This window comes from Falco peregrinus, chromosome 14 (genome assembly GCF_023634155.1).
Source record: "Falco peregrinus isolate bFalPer1 chromosome 14, bFalPer1.pri, whole genome shotgun sequence".
NCBI lineage: Eukaryota > Metazoa > Chordata > Aves > Falconiformes > Falconidae > Falco > Falco peregrinus.
This window is the reverse complement of record NC_073734.1, coordinates 24661501-24684847: the sequence shown is the minus strand read 5'-3', so window position 1 is coordinate 24684847 and position 23347 is coordinate 24661501. Positions and strand designations below refer to the sequence as shown.

At 41.6% G+C, this 23347-nt stretch overlaps 1 protein-coding gene across 10 annotated transcripts in view; it reads left to right on the top strand.

Annotated features, from left to right (window-relative positions):
- Positions 1-23347, top strand: part of RANBP10 (RAN binding protein 10) — a 100783-nt gene that overhangs the window by 9979 nt on the left and 67457 nt on the right. For 7 of the 10 annotated variants that reach the window (XR_008749851.1, XR_008749850.1, XM_055819100.1 and 4 more), the window contains one exon: positions 10273-10325. Coding sequence is in view for 8 of the 10 variants with exons in the window: in XM_055819100.1 (XP_055675075.1) it covers positions 10273-10325 (53 nt within the window). In the remaining 2 variants the exon portion in view is untranslated. Of the gene's footprint in view, positions 1-2265; positions 2883-2985; positions 3006-7536; positions 7560-10272; positions 10326-23347 lie in introns of those variants that run through there. The other 3 variants (XM_027782062.2, XM_055819104.1, XM_027782066.2) reach the window with 3 other exon arrangements.

Below are 23347 nucleotides of genomic sequence, written 5' to 3'. Positions count from 1 at the left end.
TGTCCCTTCCTGAAGACAACACAGAAAAGGGACAGATTTGACCCTTCCTACAGCTGACAGATACATTGAACGTGATCCTAAAATTGGAAGGGAGCTGGGACTCTGATACCTTGGTCTAGCAAAAATAGTTTTTTATTCTTCATTTGTAGTTTTGTCAGTATGCTACACTCATAAATTGACCGAGAAGATGTTGTATTACCAGGTTGCTGCCTCTTAATTTTGTTCTGCTCAGTCACCTTCTCTTCCATGCTCTTTGGCTTTTAGAGCTTCTCTGCCTTTCTAAGGGCTGATGTGCAGTGGGCTCCTCCATGCCTCAGGATACTTGTAGTTGTTTTTAATGAACTCTTAAGAATTTTGTTTTCTTGCCTTTTATCTACCTTTTTTCAGCCTTGTGTTATTTGTCTCTACTAGCCTCTGCTTGGGGAATTGGGATTCTTTCTGGAGTCTGTCAGTGCTATTTCTGAAGCACCGTTACAGAACAGTGCAATATCCACAAATAAAACCAGAACTGCTTCCACTTTAGAGATTTATTATATTTCATTATGAAGTGGTGCTAAAATATTTGTTGTTACACTGAGGAGTCAGAGACAGTTGGAATCCAGTATTTTATGTACCATAGGTAATTTTTTTAAGAAGGTGTAACTTGTTTTTTCACTGCCTTAAAATAACGTGCCCCTTCCCCCACCATAACTGTGGCAATGTGGTTTCAGGTGGTGAACTGATATGGATTATCATTTCTTGCCACTCTTTAAACCTGGCACAAAGTCAAGGCCCACCTCAGACAACAAGAATGATAGTTCAGAGCTTTGCGCAAGAGGCTATGGAAGCCTCTAAAATGCAACCAGTGCGATGGGCTGTATTATTTTTCTCTGAATAATGTAGCTTGATTATTTTAGACTTAGCTGTGTGTGTTGAAAGAGTGGTGTGCATGATATCTGGGAGGACAGGATTCCCACCAGATAGGAGTGGTTATTAGAAAAAAAAATTGCAGGATGCAGTAAGCCTTTGGATCACAAACTCTACTCTGGAAGAGAAGAGCATCCCTTGTTTAACTCAAGGCTCGGCTGGGTTCCTTGGTCTTGGCCAAGCCACGTAATAAAATGCCAGTCCCAGGAATTTCTACTGCACGTTAGTGATATTGTTAGCTTGCTAACTGAGCAAGGAACAACTGCTTTACAGGAAGTCATGGCCCACAAAACAGGTTAGAAGTCATGGCCCACAAAACAGGTTATTTAATGTCTCTGGGTTTAACTCTTCATGTTTGGGCCTCGGTGTATCGGCATACATAGCAGCCCGCCCTTACAGCATGCTTTACGATGTCAGGGTGTCACTGGCGTGGTAAAGAAGAATTCTAGGTTTGTGACCATTAGATAGCCAACCAGTGCTAAACTAATGTATTTTTTTTTCCACCTTCGTTTCCCCAGCTTTAAGATGGAGTGGATTTTGTCTGCCTTCTGTGTAAACTTCACAGGCATTTGGAAGCAAAGTGGTATGGATTGCTTCACCATCCTGGCTAGGTACCTTTCAACAGGTTAAGAAATAAATAGAGGCACCATAATATCTTTCTTTTCATGGCAGAGCCTTAATAAATCTGCTCTGCTAATTGTCAAAACTAGCATCTGAGATGAGCATTCTTAAGTTTCTTGGAGAAAGTCTTGTAGATGAAATATGTTTGCAGTATACTGCCCTGGTCTAGTTAGGACCACAGACTTAACTGCTTTCTCCCTTCTTCTGCCCCACCTTGGTTTTGCATGTAGCAGTGCCTCCCAAGTGCTAGGTGCTTTCCAGGCATTCAGAGAGGGATGTTCTTTGCTCATGGAATTCTTAAAACTGAGGAATATGAAGTCTAGTTACATGTGAGTTCTGCTGATGTGTTCTTCTCTGTTCTTCCCAATGAATCCTTCGTTCCTGCACTTGAAAAGCCCAATAGATCCAAGTGCTGCCATTTCAACAGTAGCTACTTGCTGTCAAAGGGCAGGTCTGTTCTTAAGTTTTTCTGCTGGGTTCATGAGGATTTTTGTGGGTTGCTTGCACAAAGTAGCTTTAGACTAGCCAAAAATCTTTTCTTACATTGACTTTTTGGCAGGCTCTGTGGGTATGTTTGTTCTCAAGAAACAACTTCTGACTCAAAGAATTGCTTGTCACATGGCTGCGTTTAGTTTGTCCTCAGAAGGGGAATCCACCCATCAGTGTACTCCTCTACTCGTATGACTGTGTAATGCTTAGAACCGCCTTTTTAAGAGATCCCCTTATTTTAATTTAGGTTAGTCACATATTGTCACTCCTCTGAAGTAACTTCTCTTGTAGCTCTCTGGATACTTTCTGCCCAGTGACGATATACAGTGCTTCCTGGCTGAGTCAGTGTATCTGAGATCTTTTGTATCTGTAACAGGTTTTAATTTAGAAGTACAGTCACCATTTTGACTCTTTCCATCACTTTTCGAGGGAAAGCCTTTTATTGGCAGAAGAAAAAAATTGTTTTTGAAAGTTACAGATTTAAATTGCAACTTTGAAAACTTCTGCACTGCAGAATCTGCCACACAAGTTCCCTTAGGAGCGAGAAGTGAATGGTGTCCTGTTTAAATGTTGCTGTGCTGGAGTGGCATACAGGCTGGTACTTACTGCTGAAGTACTTGGGAACTGGGGGAGGGAGCTGAAAAGCTTTGTCTCTTTGAACTTAACAGCACCGTGACTGTGGTAGGATTATATCTAGAGGGAAAAATACTGGCAATCCTGCTGGTCGTGTGTTGTGCAGAGGCGTGTGTGGAGCCAGAATCTTTTGGCACAAGGGCTTGCTACCAGGGTCCTTTGAAATTCATCTGCTGTGGCCAAGGAGAGCCAGTGCATGGAGAAAAGAGGCAGAGCTGATGTTGCGGCTGGTGGTAAGTGTTGCTGATTCAGTCTATTCAAACTTTAAAAAGCAACTGGTATTGACTGAGCAGGGCTGAGGTGCTGCAGTAGAAGTCTGGAAGAATTTGGTGCTATGGTAACTGCTCAGGCTGCTGGTAAGTGGAAACAAGACTGTTCTCCTGACTGAATCACTAACATGTGTCTGCGTTTATTTTTGTCTGTCTGCTCTATTTGGAATTGATCTACTGATGCAGCATTTCTGAAGCTTCTGACTGGGGGGGGGGGTGTGGTGTGCAGTTCCAAGTATTCAGTGTTCACTGCTGAGAAGATTGTTCTTAGGAGGTCACTTTTGCCTGGCTTTAGTTAAGGTATATGTCTTGCATATGATAGATGATGGATTTAAATGTATTGTTACCCAGCTGCCCGCCCCCCCCCCCCAAAAAAAAATCCTGTTTGAAAGTAGGTGCTAACATTTCTGTGCACCCTCTTGTAAGAGGCGCTTTGAATCCCTGTAAAAGAGACTCCGGTTAATGGATACTCCATATGGAGTCTGTCCAGGCCTGAAATCTCCAAAACCAGGGATGATGCAGGCAGACTCTATAGAGATTTATGTTAAATGATATTGAATGTTATAATTCATTCATTTTAAAAAACAAACAGTAGGTTGTGCTTGATGATGCCCATAAATACCGTTTGACTAGTTCTGAATTTGTTGTATACACAAAACTGGTTTGAAGCGTTTGGAATCGAGGAAGTGAGAAGCTGTTCTGCACCAAGAAGTTCAGAAAGCAGCTAATGCTTTTAGTGGTAGTGTTGAAGGTGAATTTTTTTTTCTTTCTATTTTCAGGAGAACAGAATGTGGTTTGATGTTTTTCTTTTTTTAATCTGAGGTTTTGTAGGTCTTAAAGCTCATTTTATCCATTATTTCTGATATGTTACTTGTTAGTAGATGGGAAAAGCAAAGTAGCTAGTATCTTCTAAAACAATAACCAGCAATCAAGTATGTGACAACTTGATGTTCTGGCTATAAGCTCTAGGCTGTGGAGCTGAAACCCAGTATAGTGAGAGAGTCTCATTTTATTTTAGTTTGTCTGCAAATTCTGTGTACAGTTCTACAGTTATTATGGTCTTATTTTTAAAGTTTTTATTGGGCTTTAAATGGGAGCGTAAATTGAAGAGCAAAATTTTGTGAACCAGGAAGGCTGATGGTCATGTTCACTGTTTTAATTCTTTTTTTTAAGTGATACGTTTCCATGGTGGTGTTTATCTACATGAAAGTGTAATCTTAAATTTAGAATTTCTGGATTTGTAGTACTTACTTTTTATTAAAAAAGCCTCTAGCCCTAATTTAAAGCTGTGTTGTCTGAAAATGGAAAGATACTTGTATGCAGTTTTGCCCTTGGTTATGTGCACAGGATTTGCTGCAGCACACAAAAGAGGGAGGTTGAATCTACATAGAAAATAAAGTTAAGCAGGATAAACTGAAGTGTGAGATGACCTGTTTTATCAGAGTTCAACAATTAGGTGATTTCTTATAACTTCCAACAGTTTGCTTGGTGCAGCGACCCAACAAGGGATTGGGGACAGAAGGGAAGCCGTCAAAGTGCTGCAGCCATGATTCTGATGAAGCTGTGTGCCAAGGTTGCGTGCAGAAGCAGTGTCAGCTTTCTCTGTTAAAATTCCAGCTAAGTGTTTTTGGGCCTGCCAGTGTCAGGACCAAGCATTCTGCTATTATTGCACCAGGCTTGGATGTGCCTTTATTGTGTGTTCAAACAGTTTGAGACCTTGAATCACAGCTCCCCTGAGGCTTGAACAATTGGCAGAGGTGGCTCTTCTCACTGGTCTCTGAAGCAAGAGAGACCTGAAATGTTGTTCTAGCTGTGAACTGTGATCCTGACTGCTCACACAATAGTTGAAAAAAAATCAAAATAGCAAACCCCACCATGTAGCAAGGAAAACTTTGTAGCAACAGAGGGTTCTGAACTCAGTAGAAATAAGAAAATTGAAATGCTAACAAGCATGCTGTCTTACCTGCCAATGCGCTAGGAAGATGGAGAGGAAGAGCTAGAGCTCTCCCTGCAGATTAAGGGAGAAATCTTCTGTACTTCTCTATTGTCCCTGGAAGGCTGTAAATGTATCCTTAAAATTTGGTTTGTTTTTAATAGATGTGTATATGTCATATGACTATGAGACTGAATTTTTAGATGCCATAAATGACTGCTTCAGAGAGGCTAGTCGGGAAACTCATGAGAAGGGATGTAACTTCTGACTCATGCTCTGAGCAGTGCAGAAAATGTTTACAAAAAATGTGTGTTTGTAAGTTGTTCTGCAGCACTGACCATAAGTAATGTGCTTCCTTTGAAGAGCACTAGAAAAAGACCCCCAAACCCAACCACTTCAGTGTTCATCAAACGCCCCCCATCACCCAACAACAACAAAGCCAGAAAACAAACCTATATAAATTGAAGAAGCTTAAGAAGAGTTAATAAAAAAGATGGAATCAAAAAGGTAAAATGCTTTCAGATGGTGTGGAGACTCTTTAAGGAATCATCATATTGGAGGATCAGAGTAATAGTGCGTGAACTGTTGGAGACACTCAAAACAACCTGGTAGTTGGCATAATTAGACAGGAGGGAGAGAGAGGATGGGGATACACCCTCCAAAAGCTGAAATTTTATTAGATGAGAAAAATGGAAAGAACAAACCTTTAGGTTTAAAAAAAATTAATAAGGTTGACTGAAATGACTTGAGAGACATCTGGCTCGAGGTCTGAAACGTTAAAAGAGTATTTTTCCCTCCCAAAACATCAGGGTTAGGAAGCAGGCTGGAGAGTCTGTAAAACCAGGAGATGGTTCAGGAGAACTTTTTATGAAGGGATCTGAGAAAGTAAGAAAGCTTAAGGCTCCCAAATACTAGATTTTGCTATTAAAGAATTGTCTAGTACAAGTCAGAGTTAATTCAACAACAGCGTCATTTGTCAGTAGAACACATGCCAGTCTTTGTTTTTAAATTAGCTGTCTCCTGTTGAAGGGTTAATACAGCAGTATTATTTATCCATAGAACACAGGAACAAATCATTGGGGTTTATCTGATACAGAGAAGTGTGTGTGTGGCTGCTTTTTTTTTTTTTTTAAGGGATCCAAAGGAATGAGATCCCATAGTATTTTCTCTTGAAGTCTCTTCCGTCGTTGAGATCTCTGTATCAGAGCAGAACCTTCCTTGTTGCTTTTCTTCAAGTGTTCATCATGGTGACGTGCCAGGCAGCAGTCATCGTGGCATGTTTTGTGTGTGAGTTCAGGGTTGTTCTGTAGGTCAGGAACCAGTCTTTCCTGGATGTTCTGTTCTCCTTGATGACAAGGAAGAAAGCTGGGTTCAGCTGCTGCAATCAGATCAGGACTTAGCTTGTGGTGTATGTGTGTGCCTCAGGAAGTTCTGTCTTTTCTCAACTTGATTGATGTCTGTCTTTATGTACTGCCAGCCAAGAGTTTGCAGCCTGTCAGCAAAACTGTCCTGAAGTCAAGTTATCATTGAATAATTTAGGTTGGAAAGAGTCTCTGTAGGTTATCCAGTTCAGCTCCCCACTCAAAGCAGGGCCAACTTCAAAGTTAGAGCAGGTTCCTCAGGACAATGTGCAGCCAAGTTTTTGACCATCTCTAAGAGTGGAGATGCAGTAGTATTTCTGGAGCCTTCTTCCAGTATTTGATCACCCTTACAGTTAAACTATTTTTAGTAATGTCTAGTTGGAGTCTTCTTTGTTAAATTTGTCTGTTTTCTCTCATGATTTTGGGCAAGTGTGTGAGGTGTCTGTGCCCGAAGCCCAGCTCCACCTTCCCTGTGCTCTCCCATGAGGTAGCTGTAGGCAGCAGTGAGATCCCTGCTTTGTCTTTTGTTCCTAAGACTGAACACACACATTTCCCTGAGTGTTGTCTCACACACCACGTGGTGTGAGCCTCCTAACTGTCTTTTGCTGCCCTTACTCTGGTTTGTTACTCTTCCTTTTATTGGAGATCCCCAAACCGAATCCAGTACTTACAGGTGTCGAATAGAGAGGAGCAGATCTTCTCCCTTGACCTGCTGCTGCAGGATGTGGCTGGTGGGAGTAGTTTTTCTTTGTTGCGTTGTTTAATCATGATGATGTCCCCACCCCACACTATTTCTTTTCTCCCTTCCTTTTCTTGGCTTTCCCAAATCTCCTCTTCAAGTCACAGGTATTTGTCCTGGGCCTCTAATAGGATGTCTTTACCTGATGTCTGTGTTCCTGCAAGCGTTTCTCTTACCCTTGGTCTTTTATCATTGAAACTGGTTACTGGTCTGTGAGTTAACTTCCTTTTTATACCAATATAATTTCTTTAAGATCTTCTGGTGCAGGACCTTATCAAAACCCCTCTGCATTCCAGCAATGGTAATTTGCTCCTGGTGCTCCAGAGTCTTTCCTTGTCCTTTTCGTGGCAGTTGTTGAGGCTAGGGGCCCTTGGGTAGGGGTGGTTTTGAGACTGTTTTCTATCATGATTGGGAAGGGGAAACCAGCAATTGATCTCTGTTCATAAAAAGCTTTCACTGATACATAAGATCAGGATAGTGACCAGCTGCTGTTGTCTTAGCTGGTAATTGCCACGATGCTGTCCTTCACATCTCCACTCAGGTGCGTTTCAGAGGAGTTCCTAGCCCAAAGATGAAACAGCATCTTCTCTGGACTCCGTGCAACAAAGGTACTAGCTGTTACGGTATCCCTCCTCAGATGAAACGGGGCTTTTTTCTATTTATACTGTTACTGAGGAGTAGAGAGTCTAAGAGAATAGGCTCTGTCACCCTTATGGTCCTCTACAAGTTTAGGTTTTCGGATGAATGCCCCCAAAGTCTTGCCTCCTCTCTGCCCAGCTCATGTATCTTTCTGAGCAGTGCTGGTCTTTACCGTTGAGCTTTCTCCTTTAGGACATACTGCAGACTATGCTGGGCTTAATTTTGCATGATTGCTCCCTATGCCACTCTTTCATTATATCTTGCCTGGCTACTCTGGCATGTGGCAGCAGAAACCTTTGGGATGTCCTTTGTTAGGCTGTATCTTGGCAGCCTCTAATCCCTCCTTGGAGGGAGCGCATGCCCAGGCAGATGCTAGCTGACCTTTGGCTGACAGCTCCCTGAGCACAGGTGGAATGATCCCAGTTTGTACTGGGCAAGCTGCTTAGGCTGTGGTAGAGAAGGTGGTGCCCTTGAGCTTAAAAGCTGGAAGGTCATGTTACCAAGATGTGAAGTGTACAAGAAAGACAAAGTTGGGCATGTTTGTGAAGATGTGGTGCTATTAAAGAGATCACAGTCTGAGGTCTGAAACTTACAGATCTCTGAGGAATAAATTTCTGCATGAAGAGGAAAAAAATCAGTTATTACCATTTCTGTGCAATTTGATTGGGGTGGTGACAACAATTGAGATGGAGAAGTCAAGGGCAGGGAACAGTGGCTCCAGGAGACTTAACCCATGTAGCTTGGAGACATGTAAATTTAGGGTCAGATTCTGAAATAATATTTTTAGACGTGGTTAATGTTTTATGGAGCAGGTGGTAGATGAAGCTACAGGAAGAAAACTGAACCTGTGAAAGAATAGCAGGATACTGGGTGTAGCCTGTTCAGATTTTACATTTACAGGAACGAGAGCCCCACAGTCAGTAACTGTTAATTTTAAAGTGCAGTAACCTAAAAACATGTTAGCTTTTTAAAAACAAACTGAGCAGGGTACCTGTTTCTGTGGTTCCAGGGGACATTAAGAGAATTACAGACCATGCAAATTAACAGAAATAGAACAAACAAAACGGGTACGTGCATAAATGTTGCAGTGAGGAAGAAGAGCCTTTGTGAAGGCTGGCTATGCCTTACAGTCCTGCTGAATGCAGGAGTAGATGAAGATCAGTCTGCCTGGATTTACAAAAGCTGTTTGGCAAGGTCCAGCCTCAAAAATTGAGGAAAGTAAAGGAAACGTGGGATCAAGTGAGGGATCTTGTGTGGTTGAATGACCAGTTAGACAAGTAGCTAACAGGTAGGAAGAAGGGCAGAGAAATGAATGGCCCATGTATGCACACCCATGCCCCTTCTCTTCCCTGCAGCTGAGGATGTTGACTGGTGGATTTCTGTGGGGGTGTGTGCTATACCTCTGATGTTCACTACCTGATTAATTTTACTTCCAGGTCATTTATTAGTAAGACTGTATTTTTTTGCTGATTATGTGAAGCCAACTGTAGTTGTAATATTAGGGACTGACTATGGATGACAGAATGAAAGATGCAGTTCAGGCTGGGTAGATTTAAAATGTTTCTCATGAAGGGAGAATAAACAATCCAAACTTGACATGAAAAATGGTCTCTGAACCGCCTCTTACAGTGCAGGAACAAGTTCTTTTTTTCTAGGTTTCATGGAAAAATCAGCTCAGTTCTCGTCTGCAGTCAAAAGATAAATGGAATAATAGAGACCAGGAGTGAGAGGAATAGAAACCAAAATGGAGAACATCATTATTTTCTGTAATAATCACCGTGTGTTTGTGTTGTGAATAATGCTGGTGGTTCTGTTTTCCCCCTGCTTCTCAAAGAAGATACAGAACTGGGAGTGTACTAGAGTGTTAAGAGGTATAGATGAACTTCCATAAGAGGAACAGCTGAGTAGACTCAATCCTGAGTAGAGCACCCTGAGAAGAGACTGTTGGGGAGTGGGGTATGAATGAGGACTTGAAAATCCTTGAGAAAGCTAACAGAGAAATTCTGTTCTTCTACCTTACAATTCAAAAAATGCAAGTATCAAGCAAAACTAGCTTGGGCAGTGATCAAATGGTGGAGCTGCAGGATGTTGCCTTTTCAGAGACCTTGCAAAGGTTCAGAAAGTGATCAGATTATTGCAGGAAAATCTGGTGAGGTGTGAAGTACAGGAATACCACCTTTTCCTTAGGAAATTGTGTAAATACATGTTGGACAATGGAAGAATGTTCTTGGAAAGGACAACTGTTTGCTCTGTCCTTGCGTCCACTACCAGCTGTTCTCGGAGACAATGTCTTAGGCTAGATAGACATTTGTTCTCCTATACTATGCCTGCATTTTTTACTCTCTTGTTAATCACCTATATAAATTTTTTCTGATAGATGAAAACAAAACACCAGAAATGTAGTTGCTGATCATTTTTCTAGTCCTTTTCCTACCAATTAAGAGCTGAAGAGTAGTTGTAGTTGTATATCAGAAAGCTGTCAGTCACTAAAACAGACTGACATTTTATCTTAGATTCAAGAAAAGACTAAAAAAAGTAATGGAAATTCAGTAGCGATTTCAGCATTCTTACCTTAAATGATTTATGGGTTGGGGTTTCTTTTACCACGATGTTTCTGCTGCAGGAAATCTTGTGGCTTGGCCATTCTGTGCTTGACTGATATTTTGTTTGGTTTTTTTGAAGGTACATGGGAATAGGACTTTCTGCTCAAGGGGTCAACATGAACAGGCTTCCTGGTAAGTCACTGTTAAGGTTTGATTTGGCTTACAGTCTGTTAAATGTTCATTTGAAATAAAGGTTTTCATTTATATAGACGAGTCAGTGAATGTGTGTTTCTATTAATAAAATGTCATGACTGTAAGTGTCTTACATCTGGAAGTTCTGAACCATTGTTAACCTAAGCTGTGTTACTAGTATTGTTAATGTATCCATGATGATTTTAGCAGATAATAGAAATCAATGTTAAACTAATGACTAATGGGTAAGATCATGAGCTTTCAGACATGCAACCTCTTCTTTCCATCTGAAAAATAAGTAGCAAAATAATTTGACATTTGATCTGTATGTCCCACTTGACTAATTTACATGAAAGAATCTGAAAATGTTGCCCGTCATAATCTCTCCTCTTTTCTTTCCCTCTTCCCACCAAAAAACTAGAAAAATGTGATGAGTAGTATTTCCAATTACTATTGTGGCTTCCGTTGTTTGAAATGTCTTAGGTTAGCTATCTAAGTTAGTTAAGTAGCTTCTTTTAAAAAATAAATAATTTGTAATCTTTCTTTAACAATATCCAATTGTTAGGTAAAATTGTAAGTTCTAGATTTGGATCAACATCGTGACTTCTGTAGCAGGAATTCTTTCAGCTGGGTTTGAAACTAGAAGTTGACTGTGTTGAGTAGAAAGTGAATGTTCTTTGAGTGCCAGACTGAATGACAGCTAGTTCCCAGTGGTGGGGGCTTTTTTTGGTCTCAAGTGTGATTTAATTCTGGTGGAGTTGTTTTAAAGCTGAAGTGTGTGTTCAACCCTTATTATGCATCTTGGTATCTCCAAAGGAGAATGTTTTTTGAATGTCCTAACAAAAGGAAGAGCTTCCATAGGGTTTGCACTAAGACCTTTGTGAATTCACTTCTTGGTGAGGATTTTGCTTTTGTCTTCACTGGTAACTTGTATATTCAGAGAGTGGAACGTGTTTGGGTTTTTTCCTTATAACGTCCAATTGAAAATGTTGCGGCAAATGTTGGAGCAAAATCCCAGACTGTGCTGTGAGCAAAACGTGTGATTCTCGAGCTCTGTTACCCATTGCTGAAATGTATATTTCTGTACCTATGTCTCTGAAATTCTGTGAAGACTACAGATGGAGTCTCAGCAAGAAGATGAAAACGAGACTAAGACAGCCAGGGTCCTTGGATGATTTCAGAAAATAGCCATCTTTCTGGTGCCCATTGTTTTAATTGTAAATCTGCTGCTAAATTTTGTAATGGAACAGCTGCATGGAGATCTTGGAATTCATGAGGGAGCATCTGGGACCTTTTACATTGATAAAGAAGAAATTTGGAATTGTAGGCTAATTGCGTTAGTCAATTAGTTCCATTAAAATTTCACCAGTGAAACAGTAAGCATTGTTGTTTCAGTGACGAATGACGGTGCAGCATGTGGCCCATTCATAAATCGCAGCTGTGGTTAACAGTTGCAGGCAGACTTTCCTTTTCCAGGTACCACTTAGACCATGTTTGATCACCCTTGAGTCTTGGCTACTGTCAGAGGGAAGCCCTAAGACCTGTTGGTCTGACTGGGGTGCAGCCTTCCTTGCATCTGCTTTTTCTCTGGTGATTTCAGAGATGCCCAGACAGCTTGTGCAACTGCTAGCTTTAGAAGTATTTAGGACTCGGCTGGACATGGTGTTGACCAACCGGATTTAATTAGGCCTCCTTTGAGCAGGTTGGACTAGGTGACTGCAGGAGGTCCCTTCTCTCCTTTGTTATTCTACACTTGTATGATAACTGGTTTTGGGAGAATAGTTTCAGCGACACCTGTGTTTTAAAGAATTTGCATCTTACTGTAAACTATATTTGTTAATAATGATGATGACTACAGCATATGCATATTGGAGGGAGAATTAAGGTCCCAGGTCTATCTGCTTGAACTAGATGAGGGAAGGAGGAAGGCAGGATGCTGCCAGTGTTCTCAAGTTGATGCTTGGTTGTGAAAAGGTGGGGAATGTGTAGCTCAAGATGATCTGGGGTCAATGAGTATCCAAGTCTCAGTCTGAAGACTCCTCTCTCTGCACTCCCTCTCCCACAGTCCTCCTGACCCACGTGGGTTGTGTGCACGTACAAGATGAAGCGTGAGTCTAGTCCTACGATCTTTTCCCAGGGCTAGAGTGCTTGGCTGCTTGGAAGAGGGTTTGGCTATTGAGGGAGCATGTTCTGTTCATGAAATGGCTCTCTGGTTTGTGCCATGGAGAAATGGGTGGGATTGTCTTGTAGGCTTGGCCTGCAGACTGCAGGTTGGATTATGCTTGATCTGGGATTCTCCTGGGATAATAATAGAGATACCTAAAAACCCCCACGGCTGAATAATAATCTGACATGGTAGGTACTGAATGTTATAGGTGTGCTGTCCTGAAATTGAACAGCCAATGTAATTATTTTTTTTCTTTCTGTCCTTTGGAGACTGAAAATTACCCAAACTACTTGTGATAATTTGGCTTTAAAGCCCAAGAGCTACATGGGCAGTATTTTGTGGCCAGTTTGAATCAAAGTGCCTATATGCTATTATTTCTAGAGTGTATGTGGCAAATGTGGAGTTCTTTTCTCTGACTGAAATAAAACATAAAATGAACTTGAGACTTGCTTGTTTAGCAATGAATTGTACAAATTTGATCCTATGAACCTGTTGTTTGTTTGATCACATGCAGATTATGCTGCCAAGAGTGATTCTGCAGGCATAGTTAGGTACATCTCCCATCACCTGTGTAAAGAGAACTGCATGGCTCTGTATTATAGCTCAATAAGTATCTTCCTGGCTTTTGGAGAGTAAGTCTGATTTTTTTTATTTTTTTTTTTTAATAGTATGTTGCTCAATAACTGAATTGAGAAACATGTATCAGGCTTAACTGTTATCAGGCCCTTCACAGCACAGAGTGAGTGAGAGCTCACAAAGAGGTGACAGACTTTGGAGTCTTGGCTTCATGTCAAAGTGTAATTTTAACTTTTTGTGACCTGAAACCCTGCCAGGTTTGTCTCCCTTTCTAAGTCACTTCTGCTTTAACAGATCCATTTTCGCTTGGTGTGCTGGTAGGGCAGTGTATGACAAGTAACGGTTTGGGAGCCTAAAGCCTGGTATGGGAGCCAAAGTTGGTGCCTTTTGTGTTCCCACTTTCAGTGGGCATCCGTGGCACCCTGTCAGCCCTAATTCAAAGAACAATCTTGCTGCTGGGTTCTGTCTCAAGCTCCTTTCCCCCCCGAGAACACTTTGGCCATATCCAGTTCCAAGTCAGGGCATTTGTGCTTTATGCCACATTTATTTTGGCTTCAGCCCAGCCTGGTGCTGGTGGGGGTAGTGCTGAGCATTCGCTAAAGGTTGGAAGCTGGATGAAGCAACCTGAGTGTTTCCTTAAACTACCCCTCTGTGTTGCAAGCAGACTGCTTTTAAAAGGAGAGTGCCCTGTCCCTGTTCAGTGCAAGGTTCCTGTGGGCTGGGCTTTGAAATTCAATCAGCAGGCCTGAAATTATTGTGAGATTTTTATTGAAGTGCCAACTTTTGTGACCCTGATATCTTGATGTTTTCTTATTATTGTCTTTTAAATATTTAAAAGACGTTTAGAACACTTACTAATAAACATTCTGCTCTAAACTGGCGGCTTTTATCAAAATGCCTGCTTGCTTCTTTACCCAGATACAACTTTTTTTTTTTTTTTACATGTGCTCAGCATTTTGGTATCTGAGGATGAAATTACATGTTACAGCTGAACTGATCTAACTCCCTGTCATCAAAGGAGAGAAACCAAACCCTTCCTCCCCCCCACCTACAGCTGCACAGCCCCTCTTCTTCCCTTGTGTGAGCCCCTGGCTCTGGCACTTGTCACCTCCCTTGGCAGGCCAGCTTTCAGGCCTGGCAGGAACCTGCCTGCTTTTCTGCTGTATTGGGGTTGTGGAAGGCTGGTTGCTCCAGAACTCATGGAGCAGTGCTCTTACCTTTGCATCTGAGTGTAGTATGTGAAACATCCTTTTTTAAGATTATTTAGCCCTCAATCCAGTAAGTTTTTCTGAGCCCAGCTCAAAATGTTTTGGTGGCTTGCTACAGGTTTCACCTAACATTCGTAAAACAGGGAAGACAGGTGTTCCTGCCTTTAATATGGATGAGACATGCAGCTGGAGATAATTCTGCCCTGCATGTAGTGGCCTGTGTTGGTTCGAGTCCTTCGTGCTGTTGAGAGATAACATTTCATTTGTTCTAGCTCTTTGAGTGGAACTCAGCAGGAACATACAGCCAGGTGGAGAGGGGGGGAGGGCTGATTTGCTACAGTAGCAGCAAGGTAATTCAGCCTAAAATGTTGTGAAACCATACCGTTAGGCATACCTGCTTCACTTTCTGAAACAGCATGGACAGGATCTGACCAATTGCTTTTAGAGACTTTAGACACCCCCTGGTTAATAACTGACTTGCCCGGCTATGAAGCATTGTGCATGTGAAAGGGAGTGCCAGCTTTCACTCACCATTGTTTTGTTTTATGAAACTGTGATTATTTTTTCACCTTTTCAGATGAAAGGATGCTGCTTGGCTTATTCACTATCTGCCTGCTTCAAACTCCCTATTAAAAGAACAAGCTTTCAATTCAAGAATGTTTTATGGACTTGAATTAGAGTGCAGCCAGATAACCCAGCAGAATTTGGTGTACAGAAGTGTTGGAGTTTGGCTTCTGGGACTGTAATGCCTTAAGCCAGGTCAGCAAAACCAGAAACAGTTTGTCCAACTGTCCTGTGTCTTTGTTCAGCAAAGGGTCGTTGTGAGTGATCTGTTTCTGTAGACATGTAGATTAAAAAAAACATTGACCACGGGGAATTAAGACTTTCCCCATGCTTCCCTCCTCTGTGAAAGCCATCCGTCCTCCTCTTTAAGCTACCAGCACGATGAGCAGGCTTTCTATTTTAGCTTTGTTTAGAGACCTCTTTCTTTCCTTTGCGTTCTTCTCTTGCTGATAGGTTTCTGTTGATGTTTGTAGATAGGACTTTAATTTTTTCTCAGCTTATCTTGCGTGTTTTCAGAGAAGATGCAACTAGGGGAGCAAGGCTGTTGGTTACTCTTGTCTTCCTTTTCCTTCCTTTTTGAGAAAAAAGATACTGGTTTCTTCCCTAGGGATGTTCACAAGGTTTTTTCAGGCAAGTGTGCTCCCTTTTGTGGGGCACCAGAGAAGGGAGGCTGGATAGATGTTGTATTGTAGGAACCAGCGATAAACTCTAAGAACTGGACTTGCAGCCTGGACGAGAAGAGGCAGAGAAGGGATCAAGTAGCAGCCTTTCACTATCTAAAGGAGCTTGCAGAGAACGTGGACCCAGGCTCTTTTCAGAGGTGCACAACGCAAGGAAGAGAGGCAGTGGGCACTATTTGCAACAAATAAAATTCTTATGGGAAATAAGATATTATTTCTCACCAGAGTTGGGGGTGCATTACTGCAGAGGCTCAATCTTCAGAGACTGTCAAACCTCAACTGGTCAAGGCTCTAGGCAGCCTGATCTAACTCTTAAGTTAACCCTACTCTGAGTGGGAAGTTTGGCTAGAGTCCAGATGTTCCTTCTAGCCAGTTCTGTTTTGGTTTGGTTTTTTGCTTGGTTGTTGTTTTGGGGTTGGTGTTTTTTTGGTTTTTTGTTGGGTGTTTTTTTTGGGGGGGGGGGGGGCATTCGGTGATTGCCAGGGATCTTTCTACTTCAAATGTGTTTAAAGATGTTCATTTCCATGTATCAGCTCATGCTTTGGGTTGTCACTTTCTGTGACTCCAATGACAAATGAAGGACCTGTGCTGAAGGACTTGGTCACAGTGGTAAATATAATAATTATAGAAGATGAGACCTCACCAATTCATCTGATCTGAAGCTAATTTAATTATGCATTAGTCCTGCCTGACAGGTGTGTGTCTAAACCAGTCTTTCATTATCTTTCTGGCAACTTCTTCCAACACTGTCCTTGTGTTGGAAACTTTTCCTGATGACTTAAGCTGAATATCCCATGTAGTCCTAAGTCCATTACTCTTGGATCATGTGGAGGTTGAGAATAATTAATTTCTTTCCTCTCTGTAGCTGTGTACATGAAGACCTCTACCACTGCTTTGTGGTCTTCTCTCTAGACCAAACATCCCTGGCTCTTCACCCTATCCCTATTTGTCATGTTTTCTTGATTTGTGACAAGTTGTCTTGACCTTTTCTGAACTCTAACCACTGGATGCCTCACAAGCACTAGTGTCTTACTCTCTGTAGTAAAAGAAAACATTTAAATTCAGAGCAAGTCCAGGAAGTGGCTCTTATCCCACGCTGCAGACAAGGGCAAAGGAAAATCCATGTCAAGCTTTCACAATTTCAAAGGCTTAAGCAAAGAGGGGAGGGCAGGGAAAGAAGCTAGATGGTTAACTAGGGAAAGGGCCTTCCTCCTTGGCTTCTAGAGCAACCAGCAAAAGCCAGGAAGTATAGGATTAAATATATGAATGGTATGTGGCAAACAAATTGTGACTCAGTCTGCTTTGAAGTCCTCCTGGCTAAATTGGTATTTGGGGCACCCAGCTTGATTTTTCTATCTTTAGAAGTGATTTCTGTTAAGTTTGTTTAACTATTCTTGCAGCTGACCAAGCTCTGTCTTAAAACACCTCACGGTATTTATCCTACTGCAAAGCTTTTCCAGAACTATCCTTAAAAATAGTTGACAAAAATGGCTCATGGGATTTCCATATGGTCTCTTAGTAAAAGTTTTATACAATGCTACCCGCACTTCCTTGCCTCTTTAGTAAAATATACCTCAGATCTAACTTTTCTTCTACTCTATTTGCTGTGTTGATGAAACAGAGCAAATCAAAGTTTTGCTTTTAGTTTATATGTAATTTTGATTGTGTAGTCTATCCTTGTGTCAATAAGTTGCAATATTAGGAAGGCAGATCGGTGGAAGAAAGGACAAGAAAGCAGTGGCATCCAGGCTGCTGGCAGCGTAGTCTCCGTGAGTTCAGGCTGAGCGACCTGCCATCAGGCAGGCTGCCTGTTGTGCTCAGTACAGGTCAGGCTGAAGTAAAGCTACTCATGGGCAATGCCTGTGGCGTGTGTAGGGAACCTTGGAAGCACCATGGAGAAACCTGAATTCTGTTCCTCCCCTCCATTATTATCCATAAGGAAAGCTTAATGCTGTAAAGAAGTATGGAGACGTTCAATTTACTTCCCCTTCATCCCCTGTTTTTTCCTAAAGTTGCTGTGGGTCTTAATGGAGAACCTGAGACCACTGAGGTTTCTAATTAAACCATTCAAATTATTCAAGAATGGCTGAAGGAAGCCTTGTGATTTCTTAGAAGGGATCTGAGCACTTGCTTTTACATGATCATTGCTTATAGTCCTCTTTTTCTTGCCTGTTTTCCTTTTATTTTCTACTTCTGCTTTGTTGGGTCCTCTTCGGGACTAAGCACCATGGAAACCTCTGAGTACTGTTTGATAGAGTTTTGGGATAAAAGTGGATACTTAAGTAATTTCATCAGAGTGGTACCAAACTGTATACTTGGTTCAACATGTAATATTTTAATGGTAATTTGGATCTGTTAACATTACTTCTTCTGGATTGGTAATGGCAATACAGTCTATGCTGTGTCGTGCTGGAAGTTGTTCAATTGAGAGTTATCATATAACCCAGCTCTGCTTGCCACTCCATGTTTAAACCTTTCCCCTTGCTAGCCAGGAGATTTAACTTGTCGGGAGCTTTATTTTATTTGTGCAGTAAGTATAACCCAGATTGAATAGTTCCCAGATCATCATTTTGGTGTGTGGTTTGTGTATAGATAACTCTAGTACCCATAAGGAATTTTATAAAGGCATCACTTACTTAGTACCTGCGTAAATTATAGAGTATGGTGATTCATTTTTGTATGTCAGGTTAAGGAAAATACAGGGTTGATACAGATTTTTATTTCTTTAAAATAAATATGTGTTCCCCCAAAACTACTTACAGACACCTCTAGGACTTACACATGCAGTCTTTCAGCTGGCTGTGCCAGTTCCTATCCACAAACTTGCTTATGCTTCTGGTACCCTCTCATTTATTCTAACAAACCAGTTTGTGGGGCTGCGTGAGAACTGGGTCATGTAATTGCCTTAATAATAAGGGGGGGGGGGGGGGGGGCACTGCTTGATTTTGGGGTTGTTACTAACTTGAACCTTTCTGTTGCCTGATTGATCACACAGGTAGTACAGGTTGAAACAACTCTTCTGTGAAAATTTTTTTCTCCAGAAATGTGTGGGTAACAGTGGTCTGAGATTATTTTTGATAGCAAATATTACTGTCACCTGAGGTACGTGCTGAAAACCTTAATTAAAGACTGAGCATTCCCTCCAATTAATAGTTGTCCAGCCAATCCTGGAGACTATTTTTTATGAAGGAGTATCTTCCTAGGGCTTATGGGTAGGAAGCTAGCTTGGCTGGCTGTGTGTCTAGGTTTTTTACGCGTATCTACCTTTTTTCAAGTTGTTTGAAGATGATGGCTGTAAACTTTTTATTTTGGTGATTAGTCAGGTGATATTTGAACTTGATGTTGATTTTTTTTTTTCTACTGAGCTTTGTTGCATTCAGTTACATAGTAAAGCATTGAAAACAAATGTCAACAAAACCATATGCTGGTTTTGCTGTTACTTCTCTGATACCTTGTAGTCCAAATGATCAAGGTTTGTGAAGCTACTGAGGTCAGAAGGGCTATTAGCTATTATTAGAAGGGCTGTGTGCTAGTAGTGGCAATGCCTGGTCTATGGCACAGTGTCATGAGGAAGGCTCGGATGTGGGTGATGGAGGAGAACCTTATCTTGGGAAATTTCTGGGCCAAATGCCTTCTAGCTGTGTCTGGTTTGCTGCTGGTGATAGCTTAAGGAGGCTGTGATGTGCGTTATGTCATGGCTGTTAATGCCCTAGAGTATAATGAGACAAGAGCATCTACAGAAATCACGTTGGTGGTAGTGGAGGACGTTACCTGAAATCAAAGGACAGTGACTTCTTGCAAAGACACTGTATTGTACAAGAATCCAGTGGTGGTCTGAAGTAGAGCCCAGCAGACGTTCATTCACAGGAAACCAAGAGGGATGCTGTTAATCACCCCAAAATACAAAGGGACATGAAAGGTCAAAGCAGAGAGCCTCTGACCTGCAGCGGCTGCGGGAGCAGGGCTGCAATCCTGCTGCTGCTGTCTCTGCCTCCCCAGGCTGACACACTCTACAGGTGCATTCTGAGCAAGAAATGCTGCAGCATCTGGGGTAGTGTCCTGTTGCTTAAATGCAGGTTACTTGGGAGCTGGTAGCAATGCCAAAAATCAGAGGTTCAATAGAAGCTGAGGGGACAAGTCTGAGAACTGCTCCAGAAACTTCTCTTGCGTGGCCTTGTTTTTGCCAACTTAATGGTGTTTTGACCTGAAAATGTAATTTGTATCAATCTTCAACAGCCTGAGACTTTATAGGTATGTTTAGAAATCACAATTTTTAGTGCTGTGTAATGGAAGAAACAAGAGCAAAGTGGTCAGTGTGTTGTTTCAGCTCTGGAGTTAGTGATCCATTTGTGCCAAATGGATTTTTGGAGGATTTCCTTACCACTCAAGTGCTCATCTGGATGGGTGAAGATTTTTATCCACCACTGTTCTAAGCCCCCCAATAAACATGCCCTGCGAAGAACAAGATACACATTACAATCGATTTAAGATTTCTGGCCTCTGTCAGAGCCTTTTGGATTTGTCTACGTGAGTCTTATTTTTGGAAGTGGGGTGTATTTTTTTTGATGTGAATCTCCTGATTGTTCCTGCTTGCTGTGCTTTTATTTGCATCTTTAGTTGTGCTACCCTTCTTTCTTCTAACTAAACTGAAAGACGTGCTCCAGGATCACAGTTAGTACACTCCAGCCACTACTAACTGTTCAGTCCACAGGACAAGGCAAAGTAATACAAGATACCTGTGCCCATTTAAAAAAAAAAAAAAAAGGCAGTGGGAAATTTAAAAAGTCTCATACTGGAGAAAGTGTGCTGAGACTGGTTGAAATTGGTTGTTTCATTCTCAGATCTGTTCTTACTGTGCTGTACCATGTGCTATTTGGAAAATAGCTTTCCCTTTGTTTTTAGTTTAAGTCCAAATGAGGGTCATACTGAAGAAATGGGTAATAAATTTGGGCTTTTTGTAATAAACCAAAAGGATTTCCTTTTAACTTAAGCTTTCACATATTTTTAGTGTGAGAATTTTTCCTACGTGGAATCCTGTGTTCAGTGTATGTAAAATATCATAGGGCAGTAACCTGAGAAATACTAATTTTTTGTTACTTTGGGTATAACTGGTTCATTTATGTTGTTTCTTTTCTCATCTTCATTCTGAATTCTATGCATGTGCGGTGCCTGGCTGAATTTTAAATGGATTTAAATGCAGCATGGGTGCCCTGCTGCATCTACGTTGAAGAATTACGGTCTCTGGGTTGCTTTAGCATTACTTAACTCGCCCTCATCTTGTATTCTCTTTGTCCTTCTACTCCTTGCAGATCAGTAAACACCCTTTAAAAAGGTGGTTCTTTCTCAAAATTGTATGATCGTTATTAAAAAATGATTCTACATATCTTTGTGAATCTTGTGGTTTATGATTGACCTGTCTACCACCAATTGAGGTCTGCTGAGCTCTGCTTAATTGCTCAATCATCTTCTCCTTGTCCCACATAAGCTATCTCACTTTCCAGTCAGTTTCCTCAATCCTAGTTTGTGTGCTAAGGTCACCTAACTTGTATGAAAATTCCAGCCTGGATATTGAAATAGATTTGATGCATTTGCACGGAGTTCATTCATATCCCTTCTTCAGCTCCTGGAAGAACTGAGTTTAATTTTAACACGTGCTTCAGTTTTCCACATATCAATAGCGGGGTTTCTGAAAAAGTTTGGATTTGCAAGATCTAAATTTTGGAGACATCCAAAGTTAAAACTTAACAGTATATGGTTAAAAGAATTAACTGGGTGTACTGTGTGTGGGCACACTGTGGTACAGGAGGGGAAGGTTATGGACTGAATTGGTGTACAAGGATGGCTGTGATGGTTTTGTTATAAAATACACATTGAGTTATGTGAATTGGTATTTTAGATTGTGTTAGGGTGGTTGAGTAACCTGATTTCAGATCAGCCATTCTTTTAAAATATGTGTTGTCTTTGAAATCAGTAGCTGCAAGCAAATATTGTTGGTCTTCAGGCAGCAGCATTTATCTTTCCTGCTGCTCCTTGTCTGCGCACGATGGCTTGCACATGGCTGGCCTTGTCTGGGAAGTTGCTTTTATGGAGCCTGGCAGAAGCTGAGGTCTTGTTTACCGGTGTCAGCACTGGAAAAAGGGCTTGATGCCTACAACACCTGCAGAAGGGAAGTTGTAGGGACATGGAGGAGGCAGCTTGGGAAGCCTGAGCTGTCCTGTTGGGTGCATCCTGAACCAACTTTCACTGCAAACATGCTGTGCAGGAATTGCACAAACTTGTACGTTAGTTTATGTACCGTTCCCTTTTTCTTCCTGACAGGTCTTGGGTTTTGGAGTTGTTGGTGATGAAGTGTGGTATGTAGGATCTGTAATTCATTGTGGGTGGACTCGCACAGTTTTTATAAGCTGCTGAGAATAAGCAAAACAAGAAGAGCTGAACTGTCAGTTACGTTTGTACCTGGAGGCATGTGCAATTTCTTCCTTTCCCCATGCACTCCTGTGCTGTGCTCGTTAGGTGTGCCTCCCCTAATTAGGTTATCTTGCACACAGCTGGATACATGTTTAGGTGGGACATGTTTTAAAACATGAGCCTTCTGGTAAGAGCTGATACTGGGTGAGCTGGCATGGCACAGAGGAATTGGACAGATGTCTTAGAGCACTGCATGACAGTTGCTGAAGAGTGGCACCGGGGTGGTGATGATCAAGTCAAATGAGGTTAGACATGACAGTGTCAGATGTGTTCAGAGCTAGAGAGTAACAAAACCAGCTCCTGAACCACAGAACCGGAGTGAATAACCTACTGAATTAAGGTTAAATTTAATCTCATATTTACGTGAAAATTAGGATCGTATAAAGTGGAAGTAACTGCCTTTTTCCCCTTCAGACCCACTTCAGTTCATGTATTAGCTTGTATTGATTGTATCGATTGCCCTGTTTGCAGCCAGAAAAACTGCTGTCAGCCATTTAGTCAGGTTTTTAGGGAGCCCTTGGTTTTCTTTTTCCTTTTTTTTTTTTTTTTTTATTTTTCCTTTTTCTTTTGCTCTTTTCAATTAGACTAGCGTTTGGGCACACAGACTTCGGGTTTGAATGGAGGAGGCAGACCAGAAGCTGAGCTTTCAGTAACCATGCTTCACCCTGGAATATTTGGGAAAGCGCTTAGCCACATCATTCAAGCTGAACAAAACCGTGAATCAGTATTTCAAGGCAGTAACCCTGGCACTGGAAGATTAATCAAAGAAAGTGTTTCCACTGGCTATTAAGTGCTCAGCATCACTGTGGGTGAACAAGTGATGCTTACTCTGGGGGTGTGGCTGTCCTGTGCTTTTCCATGCCCTGATTTCTGTGCTCTAACTCTTTTGGAGATGGGCTGACCTCTCGTAGAGGTTCTGCCCTCTTTTCTCAGGCAATGTGTTCCCAGAAATGTGTGACATGATATGCTAGAGCCTGCCTTTGCGTGGAGCTTTCTGTCATCCAGCAGGTTCTGTTGGTTTTGTGCCATGTGAAAACAGTTTCCAAAGCGGAGCCGAGATGGCATTGCGTAGTGGGGTTTGCGACTTGGCCTTCAGCAGTACCACAGGCTGCATCTCCAGCTGTAGCATAGGCTAATGACAATCTACTTAATCTTGGTGACAGTTAAGAGTCGACTAGCAATTTAGAGACTGCAGTTTAGCTGTCAACAAGAGTTGTAATCGGCACTGGTTGTTTTTAGATTAAAAAAATTTTTTACAGTGGCCATACCCGTTGTTTGAGCCTTTCGGATAAAAGGTAACATCACCACAAAGCTAAGTTTCACTCCAACTCAAACTGATGGATAGCAGCTATTTTTACT